General features: G+C 35.5%; 1 protein-coding gene across 2 annotated transcripts; it reads left to right on the top strand.

Moving 5' to 3' along the window:
* The first annotated feature begins 484 nt into the window (after positions 1-484).
* Positions 485-22365, top strand: LOC117625967 (DNA polymerase delta catalytic subunit). Of its 2 annotated transcripts, XM_034357573.1 has the most exons (30): positions 485-820; positions 959-1069; positions 1330-1436; positions 1530-1689; positions 2421-2613; positions 2729-2864; positions 2993-3130; positions 4484-4561; positions 4711-4802; positions 5297-5363; positions 5479-5550; positions 6760-6846; positions 8567-8686; positions 8772-8870; positions 10959-11066; positions 11198-11293; positions 11466-11531; positions 11676-11732; positions 11840-11927; positions 12022-12101; positions 13259-13372; positions 14037-14151; positions 14231-14403; positions 15011-15082; positions 18879-18953; positions 19038-19127; positions 19260-19420; positions 20464-20537; positions 20653-20740; positions 21800-22365. In XM_034357573.1, the coding sequence occupies exons 1-30, from the start codon at positions 565-567 to the stop codon at positions 21885-21887; spliced, it is 3261 nt and encodes a 1086-aa protein (XP_034213464.1). In that variant the 5' UTR covers positions 485-564; the 3' UTR covers positions 21888-22365. The 2 variants fall into 2 exon arrangements, with proteins under 2 accessions (XP_034213464.1, XP_034213465.1); XM_034357574.1 differs by lacking the exons at positions 10959-11066; positions 11198-11293.
* Positions 22366-24336: the final 1971 nt, after the last annotated feature.

Raw genomic sequence — 24336 nt, 5'->3', positions numbered from 1 at the left:
TTTAGAGCTATTTCCCAAAACTTAATGGCATATCTATAAATTGTAAATACAATGACCACTTTGGCAAATTTTATTTTATTTTATTTTTTTATGACTAACCAAATTAAAATTTTAGGTAAAACTCAATGACAAAAAAAGTATTTAATCCTTGAAAAAAAGAAAACAAAATAGAAATATGAAACTAGCCCTTTGCGAGGTTACGATTTTGAAAAAACAGTCCCTATCTCTTGGACTACAGGGTTTAAGAAATTTGTGGTCACTTACCGTTGGATGTAAATTCAACAGTTCACTGACTCTTGCACTCGTTTTAAGAAACTTTTTTGAACCATTGGATTTACATCCAACAGTGGGTGAATACAATCTTTTGGACTCCAAGAGATCGGGGCTGTTTGAAAAAAAGAAAAAGAAAAGAAAAAGGAATATAGGTTCCTAAACGTAGCGTTTTTAGTTAAAAAACCTCTCACAACTTGGCGGGAATCTCATTTCTTCTCCACTGAGTGGCTTTCTTTCTGGTCTCCAGCACCAGACCCCAAAACCCTGAAAAACCCTGAACAGCACAAAGCCATGAACAAAGGCATAAGCAGAAAGCGGCCAGCGCCAACACAACAGCCGTCACCAGCGAACCCACCCAAGCAGCACGCCACGTCCCAAGAAGATGAATTTCTGGACGAGGACGTCTTCCTGGACGAAACCCTTTTCGAGACTGAAGACGACCTCATTCTTCGTGACATTGAAGAGCGCCAGTCCCTTGCTTCCCGCCTCACCAAATGGGCCCGCCCGTCTATCTCCCATGCCTACAGTTCCGCCTCCCGAAGCATCGGTCAGTCTTCAAATTTTGCTCGATTGGGTTTTTTCTGTAATGGGTTACCATTTTTGAAAAAAAATACTTTCCTAACTCTTCAGTTTGGTCTTGGATTTTGGCGGTTTTAATTGTTTTTTTATGCCTTCCGGGCTGCAGCTTTTCAGCAATTGGAGATTGATTATGTTGTTGGAGATAGCAATAGAGAATTGTTGCCTAATTGGTCCGGGTCCGCTGCAATTATCCGAATTTTTGGGGTTACAAAGGAAGGTTAGCTTGTTCACTTTTCGGGTTATCATTCTGCTTGGTGGGTGAGAAATCTGAGCAAGTGTTAATAAAGGGTATTTAACAAAAGGTCATATGTTGTTATTTGTTCCCAGAAGTGTCATGTTGTTGCATTGAAATCGTATGTGCTGCTGTATTTAACAAAATTGTGCACGTAAATTATTATCTTGGAGGATTGTTGCTACTAAACTAATTACTGCAATTTTTTTTTTAAGCCTGATAAATTGTCGCATAATCCATCCTAGGACATAGTGTTTGCTGCCATGTTCATGGATTCGAGCCATATTTCTATATCAGCTGTCCTCCGGGAATGGGCCCTGACGATATTTCCAGGTTTCATCAAATTCTTGAGGTACTTTGGGTTTATTTCTTGAGCAGCTTAGATGTCTTTGTTAAGTCGCATTGCTGTTATTGATTATGTATTTTGTGTTTGTTGATGCAATAGGGGAGAATGGGGGAGATGAATCGGAACAGTAAGGTACCAAAATTCATTCGCCATATTGAAATGGTGCAGAAGAGGAGTATCATGTATTACCAGCAGCAGGATTCTCATCCCTTCCTCAAAATTGTTGTTGCTTTGCCAACAATGGTGGCCAGCTGCCGGGGTAAGAGTTTCAGTTTCATTAACATTCGTAACGTGCAGTAATTCACATTTATGGCGGATCTGCTTTACTTTTGCATGAATCACCTACATGCAGAAGAATGCATTTTACGGTGGATTATCACAGAATTATCTTTGATAATAATTGCTTTCAATTTCTCTCTTTTTATATTCTGAGAGCTAAAATTCTCAAATTGGGACAAGGATCCCCTCCTGAGCTCCTTCAGTGCTAAGGTTTAACAGTAGCCAACCATGTAACCAAAATCAGATCATGTGGCTTATTAGTTTCTTCATTATTTATTTAATGTTTCATTGTTGTTTTACCTGAAGAGAAGATAAACCGTATTATAATGGAAGGGAAAAACAACAGGAAAATGGTGGAAATGGCTGAAAGTCTCTAGCTTTTGATGGGTAAGAACATAGATAAAGAGAAACAGAAGAATCAAGGAAGGGCTCTTCACAACTATTTTTGTTTGACGTGTATTTTTACAAAAATGTATTTCGATTTGCAAAAGTAAACAAAAGGCCAAACTAATTGTAAACCATAGGATCTGATATTAGCCATGTGTCTGTATCTGATTAAAAGCTGAGGTAGGTTAGTAGAGAATGAGTTTAAGAGAGTATCCGAATCCTTCATATTGCGTCTTGCATCTCATGGTGTACTGCCATGTTTCCCTCATGTAGCTTATGTTTAATAATGGTTTATTTATATCCCATACTCTCTTAAACTTCCAGGTATTCTTGATAGAGGCATACAAATTGATGGTCTTGGTATGAAGAGCTTCATGACATATGAAAGCAATGTTCTTTTTGCTCTTCGTTTCATGATTGATTGCAAAATAGTTGGTGGAAATTGGATTGAGGTCCCTGCTGGAAGATATAAGACAGCGAAGCATTCATCGTACTGCCAATTAGAATTCGATTGCCTGTATCCTTACGCATGCAAGGCACTCATTATCATGGGTGAACAATGGAATGAATGTCATTTGCATATTAAAGTATTTCCTACTTGGCAAATGTTTCCTTGACAACCATTTTCTTAGATTTTCAGACTTGATCAGCCATGCTCCAGAAGGGGAATTTTCGAAGATGGCTCCATTTCGCATATTGAGCTTTGACATTGAGTGTGCTGGCCGTAAAGGTCATTTTCCTGAGCCTACCCATGATCCTGTAATCCAGGTTCAGTTCTTTTCAATACGAGTTTCTGGAATAAAACAATTAAGTGACTTACCTGTTTTATGGTATTCATTTTTTATGTTACTCAAAAGAGCTGTTTCTGAAATCAGTTTCTGTTTTCCTTCCTATAGATTGCAAACCTAGTGACTTTGCAAGGAGAGAATCAGCCATTTATCCGTAATGTCATGACTCTCAAGTCATGCTCTCCTATAGTTGGTGTTGATGTGATGTCTTTTGATACAGAAAGAGAAGTCTTGCTGGCTTGGAGGGTAATATAATTGCACTTACATACTCTCTTTTACTAAAAAAAAAAAAAAAAAAAAAAAAAGGAAGGAAAAAAGGGGGAAGATACCCTGTAATTTTGATGTAACTCTGTTGTTAACCGTCTAAAACTGTTCAGTGGCTTTTTTTTTTTTTTTAATAAATACAAATACATTCTGTATTATGTGTGGCACTTAAGCCAAAGCCCGATAGGCAACCATCTGATGTTATGCTACTTGCATACTATGTTGTCCTTTTCATTCTGTTTTGTAGAATTTATGTAATGATTTTATCTGTTTACCTTAGTCCGCATTTTGTTTGCTCACTTGTTCTTTTATTGCTTATGGTTTTTCTTTTACTATATTTTAGTCATTCATATTTGTTAATGTTTTTGCTTCTGTTGTGCCAAATATCTCTAGTCATCAATGAAAACTATATGCATCTTTCTTTTTTCGTTAGGAACCAAGACTTTATTAATAAAAAGAAATTGTACCAGAGGGAAAGATGTCCTCTAGAGGGTAAAAAAATGAAGATTACTTAAAGGAAGAATAGTTAGAGTAGGAAGGTAAAGAACTAATAGCCCAACCAAAATTAGGATAGGAGAAGTAATACAAAGAGATCTAGAAGTTAGGTTTAATAGGAGATTTGAAACAAAGTAGAAGGTACAGAACTATTAGCCTAACCAAAATTAAGATAGGAGAAGAAATACAGAGAGATCTAGAAAGTTGGGTTTAATAGGAGATTTGGAACAAAGGCAATGATGTAAATTTCAGCATCATTCTGGTAAATGGAAGATAAAAATAATTCTTATCCTGTGATGGGCAGACTGAGAAAAGTGCACAGTTTTCTTTTGTAATTACCTTGGGTAATTGTTTGCCTTTCAATATATGCTTGAGATCAAGACAAGGGAATGGAAAGAAGCATAAATGTCACCAATGACTTGACTTATGGTCTTAGCACTAGAGAGGAATATTGCATTTTTGTCTTCTATATTTCCATCTATAATTTGATTATAAGTGCTAAATTTTGTTGGGTTGCTACTACTCTCAAAACTTTAAGCTGATTGGAAGTGGGTCAACAATGATTTATGCTCTAACAGTTGCCCTCTCATGTGGGCCTTCTCCACCACTAGGACTGAAGTTGTTGAATTCAACGTAACATTGGGAAGTTACAATTTCAGGAAATCGAAAATAGGATCTTTTGTATGATAAAGGTTGCTTTTTTACCACTATTTCTAAATGCTGAAGCTGTTAGGATGTGGGCCAATAATTATTTTCTATTCTAACAGTCTGTTTTATCTAACTTTTATGCATGAAGTTTAGATGTGTGATAATTGTTTAATAAGCAAAATCTTCTTGTAGGATTTAATCCGTGAGGTGGACCCAGATGTCATAATTGGATATAACATCTGTAAATTTGATTTGCCATATCTCATTGAGGTAACTGAAGCATGTTATTCTTATTTTCTGTGCAACATCTATTTAAAGCATAAAGGGTTGTGCATGCACGGTTCTTCTTTGATAGATCTTTATTCGCAACGATGAAAAATAAAGTGAGCCAGTTCATCGTCCTGATTTTTTGTTTTCAGAGAGCTGAGACTTTGGGAATAGCTGAGTTTCCAATGCTTGGCCGCATAAAAAACAGCAGGGTTCGGGTCAAAGATACTACTTTTTCTTCAAGGTAAGAAATTAAAAGTATATGACTGCTGCTAGACTTTATCCATTTTGTATCATCAAAATGGCGATTTGGATTTTCTTGCTGATGTTTTTTGCTTTTTTTTCTCTTTTGTATAACTGAGGTAATGTCGGTCACTTATACGAGGAGGGGAATTAACAGTTTATCCAGTGACTAGGGCTGGGAAGATTATCTTCTTTTTATGATTAATGTACTTCTGTTACATTTTTATTTCTACTACTGTGTTATGCACGCCACCATTTTGATGAGAATTGTGTGTGTGGTTTTGTATTTGGTTTCTCCTTTAAAATTAATGCTCTCCCAATGGGTCTGTTTTTTCGGTATAATGGTGTGTGATTGATCTGGCCTTTGGCTGGTCTATTGGTTATTTTTGTTGTCCTTTTATCGTTTCCTGATTGACTTCTCCATCGTGCTTTGTACTTCTTTTTGTGTTTGTAGTAAAGTTTCTTGTTTCTTACAAAAAAATATTGGTATTACAGGCAGTATGGAACCAGGGAAAGTAAAGAAGTAACAGTTGAAGGGAGGGTTCAATTTGATTTATTCCAGGTTTTATCACTGTCTTCTGGTTCAATCTACTCTATTCCTGATCCTTGAGATTTGTTATTCTGATCGATTCAATGAAATGTTCATCTTGATTTCTGTTTACTTCCTTTTGTTGTAGGCTATGCAACGAGATTACAAATTAAGTTCTTATTCATTGAATTCTGTCTCGGCACACTTTCTTTCTGAGCAGGTAAGGTTTTGATTTCTTTTCACATATATATAGTTACCCCTTTTCACAGCTTTTATATTAGGTAAAAGATCACTCTTTAGCCCAAAAGTATTTAGTGTGTTTTTCTGTCAATATAAAAGCATTTCTGACTATATTAACATCTAAAGTAGAGATATTTGCTGCTTTTATTTTTTCTCAAGATATATATTTTTCCAGCACTTCCGGAAAGTGTTTATTGTAGTAAAAGATCCGTAGTATGTCCCTAATAGATTGTTAGCCTTGATTCCTTCCTTATACATAGGAATTTGTAAAGGATTTGATTTGAGAAATATCATTAATGGAAAAAGCTATGACCATGTTCATGTGCATAAGATATAGATAACCATATTTTTAGTGTATAAAGTTTGGATTTACAATTATAATTGAATTGTGTGGTAAATTTATGAATTAAAAAAGCCAGCTTCAGGTTCTGTTTATGTTGTGCCCTTTATTTCCATCTTTTGTTGTACCCAAGCATCAAATAAGTTTGATAGACATTGGTGGTAAACACAGCCTATATTAAGATGACACCACTACATTGAGTCCTAGTCCTCCATTTTTTCTCGCTCATTTGGCCACATGCTATCATATTTTTGCTAACTACTTCCACCTATTATTTATTTGGGTTAACCTAATTACAGTGGGTACTAAATCTTTAACAAATTGTTCTGGGCATAGGCATTTTCTCTACCCCTTCTTACCCTGAAAAATCAGGGGCACCCCACAATCTCAATTGTAATAATTACTCAGAGCTATCTGTTCGGACATGAACTCCACCAGCTTTCTTTACTGGATAATGTCGTCCTTGTTAGTAGGGCTTCATAATTTCCCATGTTTTCCCGCTCCAAGCCCCACCTTTTCTCTTTCAATTCTATGAACACATCCAAGCTTTCAAATCCTGCTAATTTTTCTGTTAAAATATCTTCTCGAAGTCTTTGCCCATTGCTTGTTTAGTAATTTTCTGAGTTTCTGACTGCTAATTGGTTCCCTTGTATTATCTTCATTCATATATCTGCCATAACTAGTCATGAAATAGTCTCTCCATTTGATCTTTAAATGAATGGGGGAAAGATCATTACTGTCTATCTTGATTTCTTGATTTCTGGCAAGTAATGCGTCATGCCTTTTTTTTTTTTTTTTTTTAGTTGAAAACGTTTGTTAATATTTTGGCACCATTTGGATCACATGCAGAAAGAGGATGTCCACCATTCAATAATATCTGATCTTCAGAACGGCAATGCAGAAACTAGGAGGCGACTTGCTGTGTATTGTCTAAAGGTGTGTATCTTGTTTTGATTCTTTCACCTTACCTTCATTATGACATTAAGTGTAGCACTTTTACAATTTAAGAAGGTTGCAGAAAAGTTACTCTCATACCTGTTATCTGTTATTGTGATGAACCTCATAATGAAAGTAATTGCTGTGATTGTTTCGTATTTTAATTCCTTCCAAATACAAAGTTTGGTGTGCAAGAACTTCTATTATGTTAGAAATATTTATTTAATTGACAAAAATACAGTTGAAGGTATAACAATATTAATGATAAATTTAAATGACACTAAGTTCCAATAATCTCTCTCAATCTGGAGCAAAGATGTCCACCAAACCCAGCTTGCCTATAGAAAGCCCGGGGTAAGGACAGTTTAATGGATTATGTCATCTGTCTGCTCTAATGATGGAACAGAGGCTGGAACAATATTCTCAAATAAACTGTATCACCCTCGATTTGTTTAAAATCTGAAACTAACATAATGGTAGAGTTGTTATCACGAGATATGATGCAGAAAAGTGTCCCCAACTCATCAAGAAAGGATAGAAGCCATAAGATCTCACAGGTTCTTTAAGCCATGGCATGATACTCGTCCTCAGCAGATGATCTAGAGACAAACTTAGCTTGCATGAAAAGCTGCCTCAACTAGAAGATGCTTGTTAGGCTTTACTCCTACACAATTAGTTTAGATAATCATTATTGGAATGTGATGGAATGCAATTGTACTTTGAAGTTAATGGACAACATGAAAAAAAAAAAAGAAAAAAGAATATTCGTGAAAGGGAGGAGCTCTTTGTTTTCTTCCTTGTGCAGTATTGTTTGTGTTGTGAAATCGTTTAACAATTGGAAAGACAAACGAACTCAGGAACCCCAAGGAAATAAAGAAGAAGATAAAGAACCCCAAGAATTAACATGGTTCGGCTAGATGCCTATCTCCATGGGGCAGTAACAACAAATATCCACTATATCAATAATGTTTACAACAGATTATCTGATCAAGCCTCTAGATTCAAGACTTGATGAACAATTAGAAAGAACAAGAAATTAAGGAAAATCAATTGTTTTGCCCTTCAATATTCTCACTTTTAACTCCTTGAGTGATAATCAATTGTTTTGCTCTCCACTCACTCTCTCTGGAGTGGTATTCCCGCTTACTCACTTTTTGAAGTGGAATTTTGAATATTGTTATCTTTTGCTTGCTGATGATGATGCTTGTAAACTAGCACAACAGAGCTCCGTATATAGCCACTATAAAGGCCGTTGTGATCAATGAGGGAATCTAATCCTAATAGGAATATGATTACCAAATATATTAAACCCTCTTCAATATGGGATAACAATTCCAATTGGGAATAGGATTCTTAGGAAACTCATCATCGGCTGGAAAACCCATTGTGCTGGGGTTCTGGCTTTTGCATCTCATGTAAGGGAGGAAAAGGAGAAAAGAAAAATGGAAATGGAATGGAATCAGTGAATACAAAACATATAATATCATTTAATCGTCATATCATTGGTTTTCGCATCATAGTTTCAAAGATTTGCAGTACGTGTATCATTTTGTATATGTTCGATTGCATTTACATGTAATATAGACGAGAACACATTATCAATTTCTTTTTCTAAGAAATACAAGATTTATATGAGAGCATAGTATCAATTCAACTTTAAATAGAAGAAAATACACTTCAAATTATGTGACAATTGATCAACTTTCCTGTTTCATTGCAGGATGCTTACCTCCCACAGAGGCTTTTGGACAAACTGATGTATATTTACAATTATGTAGAGATGGCTCGAGTGACAGGTGTTCCCATATCATTTCTTCTATCCAGAGGGCAGAGCATCAAGGTTAATATAATAAATTTTGCAAATGAAGACTTGCAAATAACACAATAGTTTAGATATGAAGATATTTAATCCCAACCTTTTTCAGGTGCTTTCTCAGCTTCTTAGGAAGGCAAAACAAAAGAACCTTCTTATTCCAAATGTCAAACAGGCTGGATCTGAGCAAGGGACATACGAAGGTGCCACTGTAAGTTCATCGTCTTGACTGCCACTTCACTTGCTTATAATAGCATCGTCATGCTTGCAGTGTAAAAGAACTACTTTTCTTTGGGCTGGGGGTTGTGCAAGGAAGGTGTTTCATGTTTATGATGGAGATCTTATGATATCAATCTTTTGAATACTACTGTCTCTAAACTTTATTTTCTTCAGGTTGTTTATAAACATTCTGCTTGCTTGTAGAAATAAAATATTGTCTTTGCTGGGCTGATGTTTCAGTCTATAAAGTGTAGTTTCTTTTGCAGATTCAAGGGGAGGATTTTTTTTTTTTTTTTGTTTTTTTTTTTTCTTGGACTGCAGATTTATGTTTCTCAATGTACACCTCTTAAATTCTTACTAAAATTTTCCCTTTGTATGCAAATCTTGCCTGTGTCCACTCCAGGATAATTTTGTAAAATCACTGACTTTATGCTATAACTTGGCCTGCCTAGGTGTTAAGAAAGAAGTAGGGCTGGGCAGCCATGCTATGATTTCTTCTTAAATTTCTCCCTTGAAACGTCTTCTTTCAAGCTTCTTTCCTTCTTTTCCCAATGCTTAATTTTCTCCCATAACTTCTGTGTGCAGCTACTCCGTTCAAACTTTCTTTGCTTGGCTTCTTATGCAAATAAGGGAAGTACTGTCCAGATAAGAAAATAGTTATATATATACACACACACACACACACACATAGAAAGTGCTTCAGTTGAGGGGTTCTTCAAATAACAATATATTCATATAGTGTATAATTTGATGATCCGAAGCGTATAGTTTGTAAGTCTCCAGCGAAGGATCATTCTTGAAAAACCAGCCAAATTGAAAACTCTCTAACTTTTTTATTAAATGGTGATAGTTTCAACCAAACCGGAATCATTGTGGTCATATTTATTTGATAACAATTAAATGATATGATTTCCAATTTAGGTGAATATTTTCAAGGATGGGAGGGATGGTGGGAGAGGTGGAGGGGAGGGAAGGGGAGGGAGGATACTAGGTACAATCTTTGCTGTTTTACAACACATCCATTGGAAGTTAGTAAGGGATTTTCATCTCTGCTAATGATCCAATATTAGTTTTTGGAGTCAAGCATAGATGTCTAGGGTGAATATTATAACTATTACTCTAACTACAACGAGCATTGTTGCTATAATTTTATATTTCACAGTAAGTTAAAACAATAGAACGAGTTAGAACATGGTGTACATGGAATTGTGCAATCATCATATGATCTTAGATTAACCTTAAATGTAAAGGTAAAATTTGTGCAAGAGTGCGAGGGAGAATGTGGATCATGTCTTCTTATCTTGCCTGTTAAGAATTGAGAATACTCAGGTGTATTTTGTGCAAGAGTGCAGGGGAGAGTGTGGATCATGTCTTCTTATCTTGCCTGTTTAACTGGAAATTATGGTGTTTGTTATTTAATGAGATTAATGTAAGTTGGGTGGCACAAAAGACTGCTTTTCTTTGCTGGGTGAGAAATTAAAAGTATTTGGCAGTGCAAAGAAGGCTAAAGTATTATAGGGCTGTACGATGATGGCTATCATTTGGGCTATTTGGTCGGAAAGAAACCAAAGGATATTCGAAGTTGTTAGGGGGTTGGAAGTGGAGGAGGTGTGGGAGAAGGTCAGGTATTGGGGTGGTGCTTTGGGCATATGTTTCTCTTGAGTTTACGAACACTTCTATTTCTGACATTGTTTTACACTGGAAAGCTGCAGTGTCTTGGTTTGCGAAATTAGTTGTAACATGAATAATTGTTTTATCTTATATATTCATGGTGGATTGCTTATCCACGGTGCTATACAGTTTCTTTTGTGAAATAAAATTTCTTCTTTTCCTTTTTTAAAAAAAAAGAACAGAACAAAGAATTGAGAATGCTTAGTTTTATTGCTCGGAATATATGGTAGTAAGACGGATACTGCTGCTATATGTTCAGACAACGTAAGTTACATATTGTGACCTGGTACTTACTGTTTCAGATTCTCTCTTCTCTGTGCATTTGATGTTTCCCATTTTGTGCTTTATACTGATTTTGAATGGTATGAGAAATTATATGGGCTTTGATATCCATAACTTACAAATCCAGGTTTTGGAAGCAAAAGCAGGATTCTATGAAAAGCCAATTGCCACTTTGGATTTTGCATCTTTATATCCATCAATCATGATGGCCTATAATTTATGCTATTGCACTTTGGTAATTTTTCCTGGCATTTTTTAGGTCATATGCCTTTCTGTATTTTGGAGTTCATTTTATTATCTAACATCAAATAAAGATCTAACTGAAAAACTTTTGGCCAAAATCATATCCCCTTTTCCTTTATGAAGGTGACAACTGAGGATGCTCGCAAACTCAACATCCCTCCAGAATTTGTCAACAAAACTCCATCTGGAGAAACATTTGTTAAATCCAATTTGCAGAAGGTCATATATATATATATATATGTATATATTTTATATTATTAATGCTGTTTTTCTAATCATCAAATATGCCAGGTTTTAAAAGTTCTTTATTTAATTTGGTATGTCATATCTCTACTTTTTCTTATCAAGTAAATCATTGGATTAATAAGAATGCATCATAATATGCTTTCAGGGAATACTTCCTGAAATTCTTGAAGAACTACTAGCTGCTCGTAAGAGAGCAAAGGCAGATTTAAAGGTATATTACCTTTATGTATTTCAATGGCTTTTGCTGACTGTTTTAGAAATTTTGTTGTGTGGATATGAGATGTTATTTCCTTGCAAGCTTACACATCACTATTTGTTTGCATGTGACTAAATGAACTATCATTTTTAAATTTAGGAAGCAAAAGATCCACTTGAGAAGGCTGTGCTTGATGGTCGACAACTGGCCTTAAAAGTATAAATTTGAACTGTTTTCATTCTTTTTTAAACATAGTTTTTCCACTACAAGTATGCTTGTATTTGTGTATATGTGTTCATATATTCATTTGTCACTTAATCTAGATAAGTGCAAATTCTGTATATGGGTTTACTGGAGCTACTGTTGGTCAGTTACCATGCATAGAGATATCATCAAGTGTCACGAGCTATGGTACATTTCAAACATAATCGTTTAGTTATCATTATATTACTCTATTGAACAGATTGAGCTGTGCCTGATCTTATGAGTTGGTTGTCTTGTAAAGGTCGGCAGATGATTGAGCACACAAAAAATCTTGTAAAAGAAAAATTTACCGTACTTAAAGGCTACGAACACAATGCTGAGGTATGTCACTGCAACTTTTCCTCAATAACAGGTTTACAATTGTTGGAAACCTATGTTATTTAACTTTTTTTTTTGTTGTTGTTTTTTTGTTGTTGTTTGTACTGTAAAAATTGTTCTTGTGAAAGCAATGAATATGTTTTTAATGTAAAATATGTGCTAGGCTTCACATTGAGCCAATCAGTTGGTCATATTTATTCTTTCCTTCTTTTTTCTTCTTTTTTGGGTGTGCCACCCCATTTGCTGGCTTTTGTGTGTGTGACTGTTTCTTAATAGGATACTCACCCAAATTTGTACCATTTATAGGCTTTAGGGTAAGACCGACAGTAGTGTCTGTATCTTAGTCGATAATATCTGTCTTATTAGTGAGCTTTCCAATAACTGGAATACCAGGATACATGTTTCTGGTGGCAAAATGTTGCTGTGATTCTCTTCCTTTTGTGCCTCCATTGCTGTCTCAAAATTATTTAATCTTCAAATGAGTTCTGTTAATTTTTTGTTCTGAAATCAAGTCTAGTGCTCTCATCAAAACAGGAACAAAAAAGAGTAAATGCTCATCTTCTTAGGGTTTTGGCTTTAAATATTTATTGTATGGGAAAGTGGCAGGGGGATATATTCTTGTGTGTTGAGTAACTAATATTATTGTCTTTGGCGCTTTTGGGTTTTCTGGGCCTTTATCAGTGTAATGTTGCCTCGTCATCTTACAATCTTCATCATGTATCAAGTAACTCCTAAAAAATTGTATATTATTTTGAGCATTATGAACATATGATGTTAGAAAAAAGTACGAACATATGGTGAAGATAATGAAATTCATCCTTGTTCAAATCTTTATTGCGACAGTTACACTAGGAAGCATTAATAAATTTATCCAGTTATTTCTTGTCATGCAGCATAGCAAATTAATTCTTTACATGTTTTAGCAAGGGTCTTGTGATGCATGATGGCAAATTAATTCTTTTTTGTTTTCGCAAGGGCCTTCTAGCTCAAGTGGTTAAGAGCAGTAGTTAACTTGCAGCCGAGATCTTGTGTTCGAATCCCCCCTCCCTCAATATCACTTGTATAAATTTTTTTTACATGTTTTTTATCGTGAACCTTTATCCTTACTTGATAATTGTTACACATGTATCCGATGCAAGTTGACAATGTTATTGCCTTAGGTTATATACGGGGACACAGACTCAGTTATGGTGCAATTCGGTGTGTCCACCGTTGAAGCAGCAATGAACCTGGGGAGAGAAGCTGCTGAATACATCAGTGGAACTTTCATAAAAGTAGGCGTTGATGTCACTTGATTTCTATTTTTTTGTTGAAGTATTGTGTCTTTGGTTGCTCATTACTATAGTGCTAATTAGAGATACGTGTAGACTGCTCACATACATGCACACACAGAAATTCTTGGGAACATCTTAAAAAGTCCTCTCAAGCCAGAACGAAATAAGGTGACCGCAGAAAATGGGAGTTGATTAATGTAGCGTTTATTTAAACTATCTATACGTTTACATACTATTCTTTTAGTGAAATGGTTTCAATTATTTGTAGATTTAGGGTTATAGAGAAAAGAAGGTATTGATGCATCATAAGTTCATGTTTTCAACACTTGTTAATATAAATAGTGGGATGACAGAGCTGGACCTTATTAAGTTGACTTCTGGTTATCAATTGTCTATTTTTTGGGGGGAAAGGAGGTCAAAGGGGGAAGGTGAAATTCAAACTGTGGTTTTCAGTTTGCGGTTAATGCTATCTTCCACTAGACCTGTAAAACTCCACAGCTTTTTGTTGGTTCTTTAGGTATGAGAGTACTACCATACATGTGACATGGTACTAATTTGTACTTGACTTATTTCCCTGTATAGTATCATCAAACCTAGCTCATCTTTACATTCTTTGGTAAGGTTTATTTTCTAAGTCTGTATTTTCTGTTTCTGTGTCATGAAGCCTATCAAGCTCGAGTTTGAGAAGGTTTATTATCCATATCTTCTGATTAGCAAGAAGAGATATGCTGGTTTATTGTGGACAAGTCCAGATAAGTTCGACAAGATGGATACTAAAGGTTAATTAGAATTTCTCAATCTCTATAATTTCTGTGTTATGTTGAATGTATCACTTATTTCATTATTTATCATTGGCAGGTATTGAAACAGTACGAAGAGACAATTGCTTGTTGGTCAAAAACCTGGTAAATGAGTGCCTGCACAAAATACTGATTGACAGAGATATTCCTGGGGCAGTCCAGTATGTCAAGAATACAATCTCAGATCTTCTTATGAATCGCATGGATTTATCGCTTTTGGTTATCACTAAGGTTGGAAAAATGTTTTGCTTAAATAGTGCCTTAGCTGTCATCACTTAGTCCCTTGGCTTTTTCCCAAAGTATAGAGGTGCCAAACAGGTTGTGCCATGCCGGTCTGACGCATTTAAAGTGCAATTCGTGCTTTGTGTTATGCTTAGCTGACCGATTTTATATTCGTGTCAGTGCTTAATAGATAGCCAAGACCAGGCGTGGCTTGGCCCACAACCCATTCTTACTCATGATATTTTTCTCTTGGTGCATTTAGTGCTTTTAAACTTGTCTTCGATTTTACTAATTTCTTATGACTAAATGTTCAAGTTATAATTGAAAAATGAATTTGATTGTTGAAAATAATTTTTTTTTTTTTAAAGAAAAACAAATAGTGTCGTTCCTAATTCAGGCCCATTTGTGTGTGATCTTGCCTAATGAGATAAGGAACTTTGGCTCTGGTGGCTTGTTTGTTTCCTGTGTCGTTTCATGCCAGTTTTAATCGTGTCTAGCTCATGCCAGTCCAGCCCATTTTGCACCTCTATTAGAGTAGTGGAATTGTTATTTAAAACTCATTGAGTGCTCCCCCAATAAAAGTGAAGCTTCCATGCTAAAATTCATAAATTTGCAGGGTTTGACAAAAACTGGGGATGATTATGAAGTAAAGGCAGCTCATGTTGAACTTGCTGAACGTATGCGTAAGGTATGCAATATTGACATGATTTGCTTTAACATGCTTGTTTCCACTCCTGTAAAATGCTTGTCTCCGTTCTTGAAAAAGAAATGAATTTCTCTATCTTTAGCTTTATGTTCTTTTGCTACCTGCAGTTTCCTATAGCTTAGCTTTTTGTAGTTTTTTGCTTGCGTTGTAGGCCCTTGGGCCCTGTGGCATCCTTAGCCACATTCCTTTCGTGTTTCTCTATTGTCTTTGGCAATAAATTATCATTTCTTCTCAAAAAAGCTTTACTAAAAAAAAAAAAAGAAATGCTAATTGCCATTAATTGACTGCACACACGTTGCACAAAATTCACTCTTCCATTGTCCTTTTGGGTGGAAGCATTTTGTTGTTTGGCTCAAGAGACTAGTTATAACTGCTGACTTATATGGTGATGAATTCAACTGGGTCAGTTACAAGGATCCCTTCTACTGTAATTAAAAAAAAAAGTATTGTAAACATGCTCAATTGGGTATAATTTTGAATTAGGCTGTACTGCTTTAAAATTGAATGGTGCTTTTAGCAGAAGTCCATAGGGGTTGGTTCATATCTGCTTGTGGGTGTGTGGCTGTGATATAGGACTGTAGCAAAATAAAGAGATCTGGACTCACTCCGACCTTTGGCTTCGCACCAAAAGTGTGCAGTAAAGAAATTAGAAAAATTACAGCATTGCACCCGCCTTCGGCATCACACCAAAGGTACCTTGGAATCACTCTAAGTCAACCTGTGCCTTACACACAAGCAGAAATTCACAAGCCCCTCTTATAGGGTAATTGGTACATGAATCTGGAAAGATCCACATTAATACACTGAGAGTTCTAAAGACATAATTATGACACCAAGTACTTTAATCATGTGACATAGAGAGACTCAAAGTCAATATATCTTCAAAAAATTGCATTTATTACATAGGAAAATAGAAAGACTCTCATATACTAAACTTTTAACTTTGCCCCTACATCAGTCTGAGGATTTTGTTTCAATCTCTATTTGCTTGCTCAATATCCAAATTTGAATTTGACTGAAATTTCAAGAGTTCTGGCGATGTTTCAAGTTAAAATTACATAATTTAGTGGTAGTATGTACTATCAATGAAAGATATGATAGGAAAAGTGTTTTTTGTATTTTGTGAAACCGAGAAATAAAAAATAAAAAAAACTTTCTATGATGTTAGAATAAGAAAATTGTAAATGGCAAAGGAAACATCATGGTGTACAACCTTGGCAAAGAAATAAACACTTTCTATGATGTTACAAAACATTCTTTCCCTTGAGCACTCCATTCCCATAGAAAGTTTCTCATCGGATTTTCTTGACTCTTGGCCACTCTACTTGGTAGTCTGAAGATTGACAAAATAAATAGGGATACTACCTGACTCACGGTGTAAGAATGAGTCCACCTCCTCTAGAGAGACACCCCTTCCTCCACCAGTCCAGACATCACCTGTCTTTTCTTCTACAGGATCCCGTAAGCTCAAATATCCCCCAAGAATCCCAAATAATTAAAAGGTCGCTCCAATTTGACAGGCCACACTCCCAGCCAATATAGCAGGAATAAGCAGGGACTAGGAGGGAACATGCCCCCTTGATTTTTTCATTTTTTACTTCCAATATATATGTGATGCGGGAGCATCTATTAGACTTTCCTAATCTAAGTGGGCATCAGCCAATAAGGCTAAGTTTTAGTTATATTAAATTAATAGGTTATTTACTTCTTTTCCTATTCTTACTGGATTTGGTTTAATTTCCTGTTTAGGTTCTTAATTCCTATGTCAATTAGGTTTTCTATATTCGAGTATAAATAGGCTATTAAGAGACTCCTGTATTTAGTTTTCAATCAATATAATTTCAGACTTTAGTCTAAAGAGTTTTCTGTTGGGATTTAGCCCTAGAACTCAATTATCTTCCTTCCAACTTCAATTCTACAGCATTATCCTTCTATTCTCTGTATTTTGGGTACGTTTGGGTCTCTGGACAGCCGCTTATAGCCGCTGCCCTGCATCAATATGTATAGAATGTTATAAGATTTCTCATTAGATTCCTAAAGGCCTCCTTTTCCCTCTCTTTCAACACAATCAGACCCTTTCGTTTCTTGGAGTGACCATAAGTTGTATAGTATTACATTTGGGAGCTTGGTTCCTTTTAAATATCCGTTTTAGTCTTCTCGTAAAGCAATTGTTGACATTATTACCCTTCTTTGATGCTCACTCTTGTATCCAGCTTATTAGCAGTGTTTGAGTCTAGGGTAAAGGCTAAATCATCTCTAACCCTTGTGTGAAAAAAAAAAAAAAAAAAAAAAAAAAAAAAACACTCTACCATATTAATCTTCTCTTGATTCTGTTCGGTAATTTCTTAATAATATAGGGATATTCCCAGAATGAGCATGAACACTTTCTGTTTATTTATTTATTTTTATTAGAAACAGAATGTTGTTAAAGAAACTCAAAAACACAGTACATGACACAGTTAACAAGATGTCCACCAATAAAATGATAAAACTCATAGAAAAACAAATCCATATTACATCTTTGACTGTAAGACAACTGTAAAAAGTACCCTATAGTAGCTCCCCAAATCTAAATAAAATTACAGAAATTGAGAGATTCCGCTTATATGTTTGGGTCAACAAAATGGGAGATCCCTAAACCTGGAAAGAGAAGCGCATAAGGATGACCCAAACCCTAATTTATCCCAAGAGCTCTCCCTCTTCCTCCCCACTATAATTCTTATAAGTTCTTCTCTCTCTCCAGCCAAATCACCTGGAAAATCCAAAAAATTGTTTCCTACCACTACTAGAACACATATACTTTTTTCACAAAGAATGTTTGAGGATCACTGAGGAATAACCCAATTAACCACTGCAACCTTAATGAACCCACTGCACCCAAAGCATATGGGCAATTTACAAACCATTGACTTCTAGATTCTGCTTTTTTTGTGCACAAAAGCACCAGTGAGGCAAACAAACATTGCTCTTCTTTGTACCAAATCACACGTGTTTGCTCCTCCTTGAACTCTGATCCATGCCAAAACACTAACTTTAGGAGGAACACTAGATTTCCAAATCATTTTAGCAGGCTGAAACAGCACATAAAAATGTGAACAAGCCCTGTAAGATGTAGAATTTCAACAAGTTTTGTCCAACTTTGTTTAAACTATTTGTAGATAGATATTGGAATGTGCCTCAAATTTTTGTTACAGGATGACATTTGAATGTTAATAAAAATTAGGGTATTATGTCAGACCCTCATTAAAGGATGAAATTAATTCTCATTAAAATTGTACTATTCCCACTCATATCTCTCTTATTAAAATGTGGGTTTAACACGTATCAGAGCATGGTTTGTAAGAGGTCCTAAGTTCGATCCCAGTTCTCCATTTTTCGTTGGTTTGCAGCGTGCAGGGTAGGCTGCACCTATATGTTTGTCTCTCTATCTGTATTTGTCTGCCTCTTCAAGTTGAGGATGGGCATGCACGTTAGGGAGAGTTTAAGTTTGATATATGATCACCAGATTCCCTATTCAGCTTAAGCTTGGGCATGTTTACTCTGAGTCCCCCTAGCCACCTCGAACACTTCAAAGTCCTGTAAATCTTGAATGAATAATATCTTGTGATACTTTTTTGGTGTGTTATGATGTGTACTAATGAGGCTGGTAATGGTGATCTTACCAAAGTGCCTTCTATTTTATATTCTCCATCTGAAATTTCTAGTAAAATGCTGATGTTTATGGACTATTGAACAAATTATTCCATCTCTTACCATTTCTTCAATATGGGATTGACAGCGAGATGCTGCCACTGCTCCAAATGTTGGGGATCGAGTACCTTATGTCATTATTAAAGCTGCAAAAGGTGCCAAGGTAATTTTTCTTTAGAGTTTTTTCTTTTCTTTTGACAGCAAATGCTTTATGGGTTATCAATATTAATGGATATATGAAAATCAGGCATATGAGAAGTCAGAGGACCCCATCTATGTGCTCGAGAATAACATACCCATAGACCCTCAATACTACCTTGAAAATCAAATTAGCAAGGTAAGTGTTTGCTACTATTATGTTTAATTTGGTAAATTAAAGGTCAATTTAAACCATTGCACTTTCCATATGTAAAATTATCTAATATGGTCTTTATTTAGTTGCCTGCTTAAATAACTTTTCATTTTACAGCCACTTTTAAGAATTTTTGAGCCCATTTTGAAGAATGCTAGCAAGGAACTTCTTCATGGAAGTCACACAAGATCTATCTCAATATCTACTCCCTCAAACAGTGGAATAATGAAATTTGCAAAGAAACAACTCACTTGTGTTGGCTGCAAAGCTCTAATTAGGTACAACTTTACCGATTTTGTCATATTCCAAATGATTGCTTTTATTTGTAGGCCCACTAAGTAGTTAAATGACCCTAAATTCCTCATGAACATCATTGACTGTGGTAATGTGCTGATTCCTAATTAGCAAGAAAACTTAGCTTGGATGGAAATTATGGTCGAAATGTTTTTTGGCCCCCAAGTTTCACCATTATAAGCATTTATAAATTGTATGGCGTAAAGCAGATTGTTGGTATGAGTGGCAAGACCAGGAAAGCATGAGTTATGGACACAGACTTGAGTTGTTTCAAAATAGATGTTTTTTCTAAATAAGTACAGGATTTGAAACATGTTTTAGTAGGATTACCGAAGTATTCTTCAAATTCGATTGGGAGCACCAAATTTAGAAATTATGAGCATAGGTGGGAGAATGGAAAATTATTAACCTAATTTTAGGGCTTTTAGAAAGCTTCCTAAACCAGGATTAAATCAATGGTCAAAATCTTCGAGTACCGAAAAGCATGGCAACTGACTTTCTCAATTGTAAGTTTCATAGAATCATAACCTAAGCATTAGACATAAAAGGATCTCTATGATGACCCACCATAGCATCATAGACCGAATTGTCACTCAATGGACATGAGTTATTGCTGTCTCATCTTTGTGCACCTTTGGATCCATTTCTAGGATATAAATTTTCTCAAACATCTTGTTAAAATCTTATGGGTCAATGTTATAATCTCTATGGGGCTTTTGGATAGTTCTACCATGTTTGTGAAAAATGTTAGGATGAGAGAAATTCTCAAGGATATACGTATTCATCTCTGGCACATAACTTCAGAGGGCCCATTGTATTTGAAGCATAATGTAGGATACAGTATATCATAAATAAGAGGACATACTAAGAAAAACATCACTTTAAGCAATCAACGAATCATGTTAGCATCTTTGAGGTTTTAGGGGTGTGAATTTTTTTTACCGTTGGATAGTGCCATGTTAGATCTCTTTACATTTCCTGGTATAAAGAACCTAAAACCTTCTTAATGTTTGTGTTAATCCATCAGCAATGCGGATCGAACTCTTTGCTCACACTGTAAGGGAAGAGAAGCTGAGCTCTATTGCAAAACAGTGGCTCATGGTATGGATCAATTTCAGAGTTGTATTCTGTGCTAAATTGTAAAAGCATTCTATCATATTTGGATCTAAATTCTTTTAGTGAAAAAGTTATGGAAATGGATTGTGTAATCTTGCAGTGTCTGAGCTAGAAACACTTTTTGGGCGGTTATGGACACAGTGCCAAGAGTGCCAAGGCTCTCTTCATCAAGATGTGCTCTGCACAAGGTATTTTAATATCATTGGTTTGAGTCTTTTTTAAGGTTTTTATCACAAATGGTACCTCAGGTTCGCAAAATTATCACATTTGGTCGTTTATGTTTTTTTTTTGTGACATGGTTGGTCCCTAATGTTACTAAGTGTACATCAAATTGGTCCTTTCCTTGAGATTACGTAAAAAATTCTGTTAAAGTGCTGATGCGGCACATATGCGGAGCCCACAAATCCAATGTTATAGAGCCACACGGCTTTAAATAAAATATATAATATATTTTAAAACTTAAAATCAATAAAAATGTTTTAAAATTTGAAAGAATCATTTAAAAAAAACATAGTAAGAAACCAGAGAGAGAGAGAGAGAGAGAGAGAGAGAGAGAGAGAGAGAGCGAGGAAGGGGGGGAACGAGAGGCAAAGAGTGGGTCAGGGAGGGTGGTTGGGCGTTGGGTCATGGGTAAGGCTCGGAGGTGGGGGGTGGGTGCAGGAGAAATAGAACATAGGGAGAGGGAGAACGCATAGGGGAGAGAGAGAGGGCAGAGGGAGAGGGATGATGGGAGAGAGAACAGAGAGGGAAACAGGGAGACGGAGGGGGAGGGGAGGATGCTACTGGTTTTTGTTTTTGTTTTACAAAATATTTTTGTATTTAAAAATGTTTTAGAATTTTAAGTTTTAAAATAATTTAAATATACTAAATTTTTTTATTCAAAGCCACGTGGCTCTATATCATTGGTGTGGGCTCCACATATGTGCCACGTCATCAATTTAATGGAATTTTTGACGGAGGGACCAATTTGATGTACGTGTAGTAACGTTAAGGACCAACCATGTCACAAAAAAAGGTAAAGGACTAAAGGTGATAATTTTGTGAACCTCAGGGATCATTTGTGATTAAAAAAAGCACTTTTTTTGGCTTTTTTATTTTTTTATTTAAATATACCTTACTATTGTCCCCCTGTTGGGATTGCAAGGAGTGGCTGTGCTACAGCTGTCTTGCCATCCATTCACTGTACTTATGCCATGTCCGTCTGTCAGCTTGCGTTTGCATTTAACTCGTGCTATATCTTCTTCCAGTCGGGATTGCCCTATATTTTATAGGAGAAAGAAAGCACAGAAAGACATGGCTGAAGCCAAAGTGCAATTAGACCGATGGAGCTTCTGACATTCGCCGGACAGTTAGTTCTTATTCCCAACCAAAAAACAAATTATATGTTCATGCATGTTGAGCAGGCAGGATCTGTGCAATTGTGCTGTTCAAGGAAATTGACGTTTATAAAACAGAAATTTTCAAAAACTTTGACCAAGCAAATTGCGAAAGGGATGTTATTGGTTTTGAACTGAAACGAAGTGGACAGTAGCTGTACAGCTTGGACCTTGGTAGATAATTTTAGATAAAATGTTTTTACGAACTTTGTGAAGATGCAGAAAGTCTAGGAAGGCTTCGAAGTCAGCCGTTAGCTGTGCTTATTTCCAAAACTACCAGGTCGCTCTGATAATGTTTGATTGATTGTATCATTTGTTGTGATTCTTTCTTGGTCTGATAATGTGTATTCTTGATTGTATCATTTATTGTATGTTCTTGCTTAGCTCCGCAATATTTCTTTCTAATTGTTATGGCAAACAGAATTTGATATTTTTCATATTAGGTTTTAGTGTTTTTTTATATATATCATGTGCTCGATTTAGACTACAGATGTTGAACTCAATGCTCTGACAAACAGCTTTTATTTGATCTAAAAGCTTATGTTGTTGGACTTCTACTAGGGTTTAGCAATGTGAATCAGACAAACATGAATGCAACGACGATGTGAATCAGACAATGGAATACATTGGTGTAGGCTTTAGCATCGTAAAATGGACACCTTCATTCAACCCATTGCCCTCGATATTATGTCCCATAGCAGTGGTCATATTATCATTACATATCTATTGATGATGCTTCACCACCTAATTTGCATTTTCCCGTATAATAGTCATATTATAAACATATCAACTTTCTTTTAAAACTTTCGTTTTCCGTACACATTTTTAAGATTCATTAAAATATATGTTTTTTAAAATCAAACGTACAATACACATACGTATTCTTCACTTTTAATACAAGTTACAAACTTTTCAATAATACACACAAAATTTGCATAAATTACCGACTAAAAATAATAAATATTACAAAATTTTAAATAAATCATATTTAAATATTATATAGTGTCCGAACTTTTCATTTCTATTTTTTCAAAATTTTACTAAATAAAACACGTATATATAATTCATATTTTTCCCATTTCATATTTTATTAACTATTCTCCACTACATAAACCACATTTAAAGCAAATCGCAGGTGAACTCTCATCACAAATGGCTTTTCGTGAATCCAAGTAAATTAAGTAGTAAAAAATTATTGGGAAATAGCCCAAAATGCCACCATTTTTATAATTGTAATTGAAAATACCACCCTTTTTTAAAAATTTTGGAACTATCACCTATAAATACAATTTTATTGTCCCCTTATTGCACAGATATCACTTTTGCTGAAATTTTATTGTCTCTGTTTTGCTGAAGTTCTCTCTCGCCTCTGTCTCTTCGCTGCCCTCTGTTTCTCTTCACTCTCCGGTGGCTTTGCTCCGAATCTGTGGTCCTTCAGCTCTCAGTCTCTCCTCACTCAGCTCCGACTGTCTCTTCTCTCTTCCTCTCCCAGCGACAGGTACTGTTCATCGGCATTTTCTTACAGTTTAAGGGTTTCTCTGAAGTTGGTTTAGGGTTTATGCATTTCTCTGAAATTGGCTGAGGGGTTTGTTCGAAATTGGTTGAAGGTTTAGGGGTTTCGCTGAAATTAGTTTAGGGTTTTGTTCGAAATTGCTTGAAGGTTTAGGGGTTTCTCTGAAATTGGTTTAGGGGTTTAGGGGTTTCATCGAAATTGTTTTAGGGGTTTGTCTGAAATGATCTGAGTATGATGATTCCTTGTTTCAAACAGTGAATGGGTTTGTTCTTTGTGGACTGATGCTTGCACTGCTGTTGTGTTGCTGTTGCTGTTGCTATTGCTGTCGTATTGTGTTTTTTTGCTAGTGTATTGCTAATGTAGTGATGTTGTGTTGGCATTTTAGTGCAGTTGTATTTTTAGTTTTAGTATGGTTTTATTATGGTTTTTGTAGCAGTTATTGAATGGTATTTGGTGGCTTAGTATGAGTCTTTATGAGCATTGCATTTAACCTTCTTAGAAGTCTAATTGGTATCTATTTTGTTTGTTGAAGATGATATCTAAAGTGTAAGACAATTAACCTGTGTATGGTGATTTCTTCTCTGTGGATCATTACCAAAAAATACTCGCTGATTATATTTTACGTAGAAAATGTGGCCATGAAAAGAATTTGTGGCTAAAACTCCATGATGGAAGCAACCATTTTGAAATATCTTAAGCAAACTGTTGGTGGCTTGCTAAATTCCTTAATTTTTTTCTCTTTATCTTCCAACGAGGTAGCGACCCTTCACATTACACTCAATTGTGCAAAGGATTTGCATGGTTGTCTGATGGAATCGAAGAATAATTTACATAGAAAGAATTTCCTTTGTTATCGTTCGAAGTTTTTCATATATGAAAGAAACTTCTAGATTGA

This window comes from Prunus dulcis, chromosome 4, assembly GCF_902201215.1.
Source record: "Prunus dulcis chromosome 4, ALMONDv2, whole genome shotgun sequence".
Lineage (NCBI taxonomy): Eukaryota > Viridiplantae > Streptophyta > Magnoliopsida > Rosales > Rosaceae > Prunus > Prunus dulcis.
This window is presented reverse-complemented; position numbering and strand designations above follow the sequence as displayed.

Bases quoted from the DNA above. Each gene is read 5' to 3' on its own strand.
- LOC117625967 (XM_034357573.1), top strand. From the start codon at position 565: ATGAACAAAGGCATAAGCAGAAAGCGGCCAGCGCCAACACAACAGCCG. The intron at 5,364-5,478 runs GTTTTATCACTG...CTTTTGTTGTAG, and splicing joins TTCAATTTGATTTATTCCAG to GCTATGCAACGAGATTACAA. The intron at 15,083-18,878 runs GTATGCAATATT...TGGGATTGACAG, and splicing joins TTGCTGAACGTATGCGTAAG to CGAGATGCTGCCACTGCTCC.